General features: G+C 55.0%; 3 protein-coding genes across 3 annotated transcripts; all 3 read right to left on the bottom strand.

Annotated features, from left to right (window-relative positions):
• Positions 1 to 487: 487 nt before the first annotated feature.
• Positions 488 to 2,517, bottom strand: W97_04840 (arginyl-tRNA synthetase; the record flags this gene model as incomplete). The annotated part of the gene is made up of 3 exons (XM_007782729.1): positions 488 to 1,061; positions 1,123 to 1,162; positions 1,212 to 2,517. 3 exons carry the CDS (start codon positions 2,515 to 2,517, stop codon positions 488 to 490), a joined length of 1,920 nt encoding a protein of 639 aa, XP_007780919.1.
• Positions 2,518 to 2,953: 436 nt separating this feature from the next.
• W97_04839 (uncharacterized protein) lies at positions 2,954 to 4,840 on the bottom strand (the record flags this gene model as incomplete). The annotated part of the gene is made up of 1 exon (XM_007782728.1): positions 2,954 to 4,840. The coding sequence occupies one exon, from the start codon at positions 4,838 to 4,840 to the stop codon at positions 2,954 to 2,956; it is 1,887 nt and encodes a 628-aa protein (XP_007780918.1).
• A 601-nt stretch (positions 4,841 to 5,441) lies between these two features.
• W97_04838 (uncharacterized protein) lies at positions 5,442 to 9,937 on the bottom strand (the record flags this gene model as incomplete). Its single annotated transcript, XM_007782727.1, has 4 exons — positions 5,442 to 5,794; positions 5,873 to 6,555; positions 6,602 to 6,774; positions 6,947 to 9,937. 4 exons carry the CDS (start codon positions 9,935 to 9,937, stop codon positions 5,442 to 5,444), a joined length of 4,200 nt encoding a protein of 1,399 aa, XP_007780917.1.
• Positions 9,938 to 11,471: the final 1,534 nt, after the last annotated feature.

Raw genomic sequence — 11,471 nt, 5'->3', positions numbered from 1 at the left:
TGACCACTGCAATGCGTCAACGGAAGACGAAGAAGGCCAACGCGTCTCTTTCGCCACCGTGCGCGACACTCGAGTGAGTCCTCAATCGACAGCTCAGCAAGACAATAGACTCCACGTCACCATCGGAAGATCTCCTCCACCGTCCACGGGCCGAGCGAGTATCCAGCGGGCTGGTAGACAGCCTGACAGGCCCACACGCGCAGCACGTGGAGCCAGTGACTCAGAAAGGCGCGCGCCCGCGTCATGTTGTGAAACCCCCACAGACTGGGATGTCTCGATTGACCGTAGCGTATCGAACCTCGGGGACGAGATGTCTTCTACTCTACATTTCCCTTCTACAGAGCAAATACTCGTCTAGCTGGACTCACATCAGCCAGCGCAACTCCCTTTGAGAACGCCGTGTACCAATGCAGTGAGAAACACGAACCATGCTCTGGACGGCTAAGCGGTTCGCGCTCCCTCATTTTCACCCTCCCAAAACATCCCCCTACATCCTCTCCACAGGGCTCAACCCCAATAACCTCATCCCATTCCCCAGCACCGTCCTCGCCGCCTCATACAGCGCCAGCCTTGCTCTCTTGATCTCATACTCACTGCCCACGACTTGGAGATGGTCATAGCTCGAACTCAACGCATGCGTCATCTTAAACAGATACGTCAGCACCGTAACCGGCTCGAGCGTCTTCAGCGTATTGATAAACACATCCGGCCACTGCGCCAGACTCCGCACTAAATCAATCGCGTGTTTCTCCTTGAGCAGCGACCAGTCGGCGTCCAGGAGGTCGGCGGCCGGGATCTCGGCGCGGCGCGTGATGGAGCACAGCCGCGCGTGCGCATATTGCAGATAGGGGCCTGTGTCGCCTTCGAAGGAGGTCATGCGGTTGATGTCGAAGTCGTAGTTGTTTATCCGCTTGCCGGACATATCTTGCACCATTACGGCGGAGATGCCGAGGGTGTCGGCTGTTTTGTCGGGGTCTTCCACTTGTTCGTACTTTGCTTGGTTTGTGCGCATGACTTCGTGCATCTTGTCTCCGACGTCCCGAAGGATGTCGTCCAGGAATCTGGAGGGTCGATTGTGAGCCTCGGATCAGGGACACACATAAAACACGAATATCGACTTACTTGGCCGTGCCCCTCCTTGTTGACATGCCCATGACCATCCCTACAAGGAGTCAGCAGAAGTCGCGAAACAGTTACAGCCCTATACACACCAAAGTTGATGTGCTGGCACTTCTCAGCAATGTCCTTCATGCCCATCGCCTCCGTGATCTTGAACAGCTGCGCCAGATGCAAGTCCTGCTGCGACGCCACGACATAGATCATCTTGTCGAAGTGGTAATTGTCGTACCGTTCCATTATCGCGCCGATATCCCTGGTGAGGTACAAGCTGGTGCCGTCCTTCTTCTTGACAATCGCCTTGCCTAGCTTCTTCGAGTACTTTGTGAGATCGACGATGATAGCGCCGTCCGAGTTTTCTGAGACGCCCTTCTCCTCCATGATCTTTGCGGCTTTCTCCATGCTTTCGTCCTTGACCTGGCTCTCGCCGCTGTAGTCGTCGTACTCGATGTTGAGGCGCGCGTATGTCTTCATCATCTTCTCGATGCTTAGGTCGCGGAACCGCCGCCATACGCCTAATGCTTCCTCATCACCATCCACCATCCGCTTGAAGTATTTCCGCGCCTGCTCGTCCACGCCCTCGCTAACTATTCTATCCAGCTCTTCCTGTTTCTTCGCTTTCTCCTCCCCTTCCAGCCCCTTAATCTCCACCGCCAACTGCTTACTCCTCTCATCCTCCTCCTTCTGCAGCCTGCTTATCTGCACATACACATCATAAAGATGCCCCACCGGATTCCTCACCAACTCGTCCTCCTGCCCAAATCTCTCAAATCCCACCGCCAGGACGCCATACTGCTTCCCCCAATCTCCCAGATAGTTCATCTTGACAACCTCCCACCCCGCGCGCTCGTACAACTTGGCCAAAAACCCGCCAATAATCGTACTCCTCAGATGCCCCGCGTGGAACGGCTTCGCAATATTCGGCGACGAGAACTCCACAATCGCCTTCTTCTTCCCCTTGCTAGGATCCCGCGGATCCCTGAGCCCAAACGCAGGGTTGAACCCATACCCGCTCCCCCTCTTCAGAATCGCGGGCAGCACGACCCGCTTCAACGGCTCCGGCCGGAAGAAGAACTGCAGGTACGTCCCGCTGACCGTCGGCGCCTCGACCAGCTTGTCATCCTCGGGGAATTTCTCGCCCAGCTCTTTGGCCAGCTGGTCCGGCTTCTTGCCTTTTATCCTCAGCGCCGGCACGGGCAGGACGAGGTCGCCTTTGTCGAGCGTGTTGGTGTATTGCAGCGCGGGATAGATTACGGACGCGTCTTGGCCGCTGAGGGGCGCGAGGAGGGTGGCGAGGTGCGAGCGGTAGAGGTCGAAGGGGTTAAGTTCTGGATATGTATTCGGGGCCTTGGGGACGTCGGAGACGCCCAGGGACTGAAGCGTGGTGGTGAGGTCGTCCATTGCGGTGGTCGTGATGAGGAAGCGCGCTGGTTGCGTGGGAAGGAATCGCGGATGGCAAGATGGCTTTATGGGCGATTGGCTGGAGATGTGATTCAGAGCTCTGCGCGGGTGAGTCAGAGCTCTGAACATAACATTTGGCTGTGGGGTGGAGATGGTCGGTTAAACCTCGCCATGAGATTTTTTGGATGCAGGTCGGGTTCGTAGGGCTGAAGTGTGATGGCAGCGGCTTGGTCGAAGCATCCTGGTTGTGGCCTGAGGCACGATTTGTGCGCCTTTTGACGTCCGACACTGGTTACGAGAAAGCTCTTCCAGGTTCTAGACGAAGATCAATCGAGTACCAACATGCTAATATATGCACCGGCCCCAGCAAGCGTCAGGGGTATCCAAATCCCAATGCACACGCCCAAACTCCCTTGTCCCATCCCCTCCCATCTGCTCACCCCTTTTCTAGAACATCCCCCACATAGCCCAGTCGGTCCCTCGCATCATCGCAAATCCTCGCGAACTCCAGCAACAGCCTGAAGACATAAATCTCCATGTCCTCCGGCCTGAGTACCTTCTCCGCCCACGCCTTTCCCCCAAGCGCCAGCTTCTTCGCCACCTCATCATGTCCTTCCAGATCCCCATAGCCCAGAAAATACTCCATGATGCCGTATATATCGATGAACGTGTTGTCCATCGGCACAAAATGCAGCCACGGCTGCAGCCTCGAATCATGCCACTCGCTATAGATCGTCGCCTTGATCGGCAAGCTCGTCGACCTCAGAAACCCACGGTACCTCCCACTAAACGAATTCCCATCGATATCCGGGAGGTACTTGGCGTCATACTGCTCCTTCATCGGCTGCGGCTGCTTAATCTCAAAGAAGCTCCCCGTGTAGTCGCACTTGCGGTTATCCCCCTCCGGCGCGGGGAAGCATAGCAGATTGACAAACGCGGCGTCGCTGAAGCCGTCCAGCCAGTCTCCCAGATGCGCCTCGCGTGCCGCAGCAAGCGGATACGCCTTGAAGTCCGGCAGCACGAAATTCGGCGCCGCGTCCGCGCTCTCGGCCAGCCGTACCGCGGTCCCGTTCACCATGGCCACGAAGCGGTGCCGCTGGAAGCGCGTCCAGTTCTCGGCCTTGTTGCGCCCGCCAGATGCGGCGCCGCGCCACGTCATCTTGTCGCTTTTCTCGTCCCAGGCGGGGCCGTGCGCTTCGCCGCCAGAGTAGAACTCGTCGCGTGTCCAGTACATGGCGGGCGGGAGGAGGATCTCGTTGTTGATGGGCAATTTGGAGCCGCCGAAGATGGGGAAGAATTGGTGGGTGGTGGATTGCGAGATTGGTTCAGTGAAGGTGCCGTGCAGGCCGAGGATGTTGGGGATGATGCAGGGGTCTTTGGCGAGGGTCCAGTTCTTGACGTAGCCTTCGTATGAGTTTATGGGGTGGCCTGTCGGCATGGGAGGAGGGCCGGAGAAATCGCCGTCGAAGGGGGTTTCGCGCATAGGGGCGCCTGGGGGACAGCCTACGCGCGCGACGTCCCAGTAAGGGCCCATGCGGATCCATTGCGGGTCAGGCGGTTCGCCGGGGTTCTGGTCCAGCTCCGCCAATCCTGTGTATTTTGATACAACATTTGGGAGGTCGACTATCCGCCTGCTCTGCAGCCCGACATCTGTGTAATTTTTGATTGTCTCCCATGGAACCACAACCCTCGACTCATCCATGATGTTGATAGGAACGTCGACATCTGGAAGCTGCTTGGCAATTGTCGAGATTAGCTCGTGCCATAGCCGCATCCACGGCCGGTCGTTGTCGTCGGAAAAGAAGCTCGCCGTGCCATTGCGGACACTGATACGGAACTCGAACGTCCTCGCTTGCTGCCGGATGACACTTGATTCCACGCCCCAGAAGGGGTTCAAGTCGTGATAGATCTGGTCGAAGAAGTCTTCGATGATAATGGCGTCGTGCTTCTGGGCGAATGCGAACCAGTCATCAAACCCCGGGGGAGGATGTCGGCCTCGGCGCAACCGGTACGCTTCCGCAGCGCCTTTAAGATCCTTCGTCTCTTTCTCCAGCACCGCCGCCCATTCACTTCCCGCATCTCGTACTAGCGTGTCTATGGGGTGCGGCTTTTGTGTCGAAACTGATGTAGTGGTTGTAGTAGGCGAGGCAGTTGCCTGTGTGTTCGGTTTGTGTCCAAAGGAAGGAAGGTGCATCTGCTTCGGAGGCCCAAAGGACTCTAGATAGAGCCATCCTCCGAGGGATATGATAGAAGCTATTAGTACAAACTGGAGAAATCGGCCGTTGAGCCTTCCGAGTCTTGGGAATGCTAGCATTGCCGTCATCGTGAGAAGAAGACCCCTAGACCCTGCGCTGTTTTCGCCGCGCTACTGTAGGTGGGTCGCACTGGCACAAGGTTCATCGCTGTGAAGGCATGTTCGAGATGGAGCCGCGAGAGAGGGAGCGAGGAACAGCAAGGAAAAAGTATTCTGGAGGGCGTGAGATGCCGTTCACAAGTAATGCTTCAGGTTTCCAGGCCGCCCGCCAAGCTCATCCGAACAAACTTTGACGGAAGGCTGAACGGGCGACAGGGGCGATCGACCCCAGACTCACCCACGTCCACGTGACTGTCAGCCCTGCATGACTCGTGCATTCCAAAATACCTCTGAATTCAGCTATTAACGAGCACGCTTGAACAGCCTGCTGCATACCGACTGGCACTGTTCGCACTCAAATGCTGCTAGTGGAGTTCCGGAGCGCCCCAGTCTGGGTCAATCCGCTGTTCACGGATGTATCAGCATACGTATCTCACTCTGTATCGCTGTAAATGATACAGCGTTCTGGTATCTTCTTTCCAGCGGGAAACGATAATGACTTCGTGTTGAAGGCCGGGACGAAATGTTCATAATGCGCTGGGTATCTAACTTGACACCAATAAGGATGACACTACAGTCCGCCTGCCTGCGCCAGAGGCCTGCTGCCTAATACAGGCAGCCTTGCCGAAGAACTAGTGGCCATGGAGAGACGAGCTGGTCTGTCCGCCTTCGGGTCGCTTATCCTAAGCTGCTGCAGAGCATTGAGCTGCATCTCCTCCAGCGGAGACCTCAGTGGTACAGCTTCCTCCTCGTCCGCTCCAGGAAGGGAGACCTTTTGCGCCTCAAGGGTACGCTTAATGTCCTCCATCAGGACCTCCATGGGGCAGATGTACGCAACGGCGTTCTTGTTGCACCACGCCAGGACATGGCCGCACACGCGGCCGTGTTCGTTGTCGATGACCCAGGCTCCCGAATCGCCGCCGACTGGGAAAATGTCAGCTTCCGAGCTAGCACTCACACAGCGCATGCTGCCGCTGTAGGTGAGAGTGCATCGTGACTTACCTCCGAACCGACCCACAACATGCCAACTCGAGGAGAAGCTCCTTCTCCCGTAAAACCTGACCCAGCTCATAGTCCGGCTAACTACACCTTCCTGCAGTCCACTAGTTCTCCCCAGACAATGCACCTTTAGCCCACCTAGCTGCCCCGCTTTTGCAAGCTGAATGGGATATTCATCCTCATCCGCCGAGTACGCAACACCCCTGCAGATCGGCTCTTCCAGCTTCGGGCATAACTTCGGCCCCCCATTCGGGCAGTAGCGCTTGCCGCCCTGCACTAGGTTATACGGCTGCAAGCGCTCATCGTCGAGCTTGAAGAGCGCCCAGTCGATCTCATGCTTAATGCCGTTACGGGTCCAGCGGCGGATGCCGGAGGAGGCGTGCACGTAACCAAGCTTGTGCGAGTCGAGGTGGTCTTCGTCGCGGTCTTCGGGGCAGGGGAAAAAGTCATCGTCGACATCATCGATGGCGGGCTGCGTGATGATGATTTCCTCATCATTCTCAGGGTCGACGCCGTCTATATCGCCGAAGGAGCTTGCGGTGCTTGCAATTGATAGAGCATCGTCGGGTTCGTAGGCGGAGAGCGTATCGTCCATTGAGTCGTAGGCGGGATCGTCATGTTCGGAAGCCTGCTTTGGAAAGTCAGAGAAGCGGGAACGAGAAGTTGACTGGCTCCTGAAAGGTGCACTCACTGCAGACGCAGCGTGATGCTGATAACGTACTAGGCGGAGACGGTGGACTTACCTCTTCAGCGTCGTATCCTTCATCATCTTCGTCGTCTGAGATTTCGAACGGATATAGAGCTTCGGGGCAGTCAAGTGCGGGTTGGGAGCCCATGCCTGCTAGCCAAGGGTGATTACTTGGACGGCCACTGGACCGAATAGCTTCTTGGTCTAGCTCAGGCACCTGAACGAAACGTCAGCATGGTCTGTAAGAAAGGGTGTGCTCGGTGGTCATTCTCCGCCTCTTACGTATTTCGTATTAGTGGGAACTCATGTGCTACTGAGAACGACGCGGTTCGCATGACGAAAGCGGATTGAAAGATTCATGTGCCTGTAATTGTTCAAGTGGAACTCACCGTGATATCCTGGCGATGGCTTGGTTCATCTTCGTGCTCGCTGTCTTCGTCGTCGCTTGGTGCGTCAAGCAGATGGTGCACACTCATCCCATAGGGACTATCGTCCACAAGAATAACGCCGCCATAGGATACTGGAGGCAAGTGCTCTCCATTCCTGTAAGCACCGATAGAAGCACCGCATAGCGGACGTTTTTGATGAAAACGGTTCACAGGCTCGGAATCATCTGAGCACCATCTTTCATTCCCCATCGAGCGGTGAGGCACTGGACGCTTCTTTGCTGACTTGTTTGCCTTCGACCGTCTGATCTTCCCCCTCAACACCTTCAGGTCGAAGACATTTGCATCATAAGCTAGTCTTCGGGTCAGCGCGGCCTTGACCTTCTTTGTACTTGTGCAAGTGACAACAATGGTTGGTCGAGTGATGGATTCAGTCTCTCCTATAGCTAAGAGACTGATGCTACAGCTCTCCTTCTCATCTTTAAGTATTCGCTCAACGATGCGGGCAACGCGCGGTCCAAGGCATTGGTGCCATTCCTCGGTGACTTCGGCCGCAAAATGGACCTTGGGATGCACCTTCAGCTTGGCCTTCTCCTTCTTCTCTTGTAGGAGATTACTGGGGTTTGGCTCTGTTGACACAACATACTCCTCAGGTTCTGGCTCGGGGGTAGGGTACCAAGTCTGCGACCGACAGACGCTGCGTGTCTCCGCAGTGGATCTCGCTTGTAGCTGCTTTCTCCACTGGCGCTGTATAAGCGTAACTTTGCGCCTCTTCTCTCGGAAAGCCAGTGCCTCGCTTCGAGCACGCCATGCGCGCTGGATTGTGCTTGTAGCAGCAGCTACCCTTTCTCTGTACAACGAGGCCGTGTCAACAGCGTCATCATTGGATTTGCTCTTGTAGAGTACGGGCCAATGTTGTAGACTAGTTTGCTCCTGGGGTTGAGAGCCTTGCCAATCCATATCCTCGCTTCCGATCGGTGGGATGAGAGGCCGCACTAGCTGAGAGATAGTGGGTGATCTTGGTTTAGAAATCGATGGCCTCCCAGAGCGGAGGCTAGATAGGAGGTCGAACCGACGCTTCTCGGCAATACTGTTGTCCTTCTCTGAGCTTCGACGCTTCTTTCCCATGTCTGCCACGCCGCTAAAGGACGAGCGTGCCGTGCGGCGCATTGGTTCGACAAAGGGACTGGGCAGTCCCAGGTGATTGACAGACAAGGTGGAGTCATCGTTAACATTGATAAAGTCCACTTCGTCCAAGAGACAACAGGTCTCCAATCTGCGGAGTATTCTGGGATAAACTTCAGCAGGCGGAAAGTGTTCGGCGCCAACACTACTAGCCATCAGGACTTGGTCTGCTGCCGAGAGGCAGTCACGGACAACACGCATGTAGGCAGATCCGCATTTGGCGGCCAGCCTTTTCACCCAGATGTCTTCAATCCGAATTTTCCAATCTTCAAGGGTGTACTTCGGTTTGAAAATGTCCGCAAGGGGTACCCAGAGGCCGATCTCAACCAAGATGAGACCCAAGGAGTAGAGATCGAATTGAAATGCGTATTTGCTTTGTGCATCCCCAGTGGCGCGAGGATCAGCTGGATGGCGGTAGATGTTTGTCTTTGATGGAACGGAAGACGCCTCAATATTGAATTCGGAGAACAGGTCCCAAGAAACCAGGAAGGGTGAGCGAATATTCCAGTCAGGCGTCTTATTGTATGGGTACGGAGTCCAGGCCCGACCTCGGAACAAGAGGATATTGCTGCTGTTGACATCCTTGTGCAAGAAACCTTCATGGTGGAATTTACTGAAAGTAGAGACGAGGCTGAGGGCCAGGCGAAAACGATCCTCTAATGCTGGCACGGCTGGAACTGGTGCAGCGGTCGCGGGAGCGACCGACTTCGAGGAGGACTGCAAAACATTCAAGAGGGTCCCAGGCCGAAGCTCCTCCAAGTCCTTCCACTCATCTGTGACACCGCTGCGCCCCGAGATGGGTAGTTCGAAGACGACGCCGAAGCGCGGCTGGTTTGGATCCTCAAAGTAGCCCAAGCATTTGAGTGTCGCGGAAAGTGGCGGCTTCAGATCGCTCCAAGCACGGTCAAGAAGGGCGACGAGCGACTCGAGACGATCCATGGGCGGTGAAACACCCGTAGTTCTGTACGCCGGATCAAAGGGCGCATACTCGATCAGGACTGGGGTAGTCCTGCTCCATGGCTGTGTAGGCCCCTTGTTGTCACGGAGGCGGCCAACAGGACGGCTGCATGAGGTCCTCTCGATGCTTTCGTATGGCGGAGGCTGTTCCTCAGGGAGGTCCAGACAGTCCAGATCAATCTTTGGCGGTAGTGTCGCGATGGACATAGACCTGACAGAACGGATGGTAGGAGGGTTGACAAGCGTCAAGTCCGAAGCGCTGTAATCACCGGTGCTGAAGATTGCCTTCTGTGAGACCGGACCATGAGAGGGTTGGATCGTCCTCGGCTTTTGGCTCTGAGGGTCTACACCTACGTGTCCCTTCTGAGAGTAGAGGATCCTGTATAGATCGTCCACAGAGCCTGTCAATTGTCTTTCCAGCGTCCTGTAATCCGAGTAATTCGTTGCCCGCGTTTTGCTCTGCACTCCAGTCCACAAGCTGGATTTCCGCCAGTTCCTCCCGGCTTGAGGTGTTGCCGCAGTAGGAGACATGAGCTTCGTCTTCTCTGCTTCGTCGAGGATGTTTCTGATATTACTGAGAGTGTCGGATACAGACTTGCTAGTTTCGGCAGCATCGGTGTTTCCTTGCGCAATTGCGACCTGATCTTTCCACTCTTGCGCCCAGGCGAGATATCTGTCTTTCTGCATCCGGAATCTCTGTTGCAGCGGACTGAGCTCCGGGACATCCTTATGTTCCTCTGGTCCCGTGACGACGTCGAAGGACCGTCTGGTGTCTGTAAAGAGCTCCGCAAGCTTCCCAGGCGCAGGAGAGATTGACTCCATCCTCAGTCTTAGATTGGCATCGGCGACCATTCTATAGTACACACTTGCTGTTGAACTTGTCAAATTTCATTGATGGTCTTGCGGTTTTCTTCATGTTGGCAGTTGTTGGGGGTCCCGCGCTTAAGGTAGATGAGGTCCAAAATGCTGCTGCCTGCAAGACCGCGACGACAACCCTTGGGACTCAGCCACAGGCACAAAGCGGAAAACCTATCCCCACCAAGCTTTGCGCAGCACGCCGCGGCACTTGGTAAACTCAGCGCAGGTGTTTTGCGGCCGCAGGCACAGCAGGAAGGTCAAAGCTGCCGAGTTCTCAGGTTGTTTGCTTCGTGATTACGCACGCGCGGTGTTGCAGGACGCTCGCGGTGCTTGGCACTAGCGGTCACGGGCAAACTGAGGTACTGTACGTTTTTTTTGCTGCCTCCACTGGCTTTTAGGCAGCGTTAATTGAACCACGCGTCGCTTACAAGTGCGTGAAGTATTACTCCGTACATGGGCCATGCAGAAATAGAAACGCCCGGCGAAGGCGGCACTGATCGCCTAGTCCTACACAAGGCCGGATGACCGTTCACCACAAGAGGGCACTACATCCTCTGACTGCTACTTCTACCATCCCAGACCACTGGGTTGCCTCTTGCCCGTCATATTCTAGGTCACGACAGTGACAAGCATGATCATGCCAATAGCAGCCGACGGCTAGGCGACATTTAGGCAATCGCCAGATATAAACACAAAGAGTATCACCATCAGCAAACAGATGAGTAGGACTAGACGTTGATCATGCTGAACAGTACGGTCAAATTAAATGCACAAACAACTCATCCAATGCAACTGTGATAGAAGGCTTACAAGACTTCACTCTAATGTTGTGAATGCCGCTCAGGACCGTTTAGCAGTGAGAATGCTTAAACTGAATCCGATGGATTCGAGCATATTTAACTTGTATCTTAGCTTTGAGCAGCTGCTTTGTATAACCTCTTGCATCTCTCATCCCGACAGAAATAGTCATTCCGACTTGAAGGATTAGAACCCCGTTGAACTGCGTTGACAAAAGAGATTCTCGAGCACCTAAATAATAGAACACTGCGCTTACGTTCTACATTCGCAGCCGCCGTTCGGGCGCAACGCTGGACATTGGGCCCAAAACCATATGTATTTTGCTTGAGCATCTCTCGATCACAATGTATGCCGCATCTTGTCGCGTGTGGTGTGTCTTCATGGCTTGTCTGCATGTTCCATCCCATTGATCGACGGGCTATTCGACCTCGTAGCATGCTGTAAGAGGTGACCAGTTGTTCTCTCTTGCTGCTAGTTCTTTCATGGTGCTGAAGAGGATCGCAGTCACGCCTGCGCGAGTGTCCCCAGTGAACCGGCATACCGGCTTCAGATTTGTACATCGCGAGGTGGGACTTGCCTGGGATACAGAGGCGCTGACAGATATGAGAGGGAAAACCACGTGACGCAATCAATATCTGCTTCTAGCATCGGGCAGTCATCCACTAGGTATCCGAGCATTTGCAAAACTGAGGACTTGGTATCTGGTGCTTAATCCAGGCTACCGTCTTGT

This window comes from Coniosporium apollinis, assembly GCF_000281105.1.
Source record: "Coniosporium apollinis CBS 100218 chromosome Unknown supercont1.22, whole genome shotgun sequence".
Taxonomy (NCBI): domain Eukaryota; kingdom Fungi; phylum Ascomycota; class Dothideomycetes; genus Coniosporium; species Coniosporium apollinis.
This window is presented reverse-complemented; position numbering and strand designations above follow the sequence as displayed.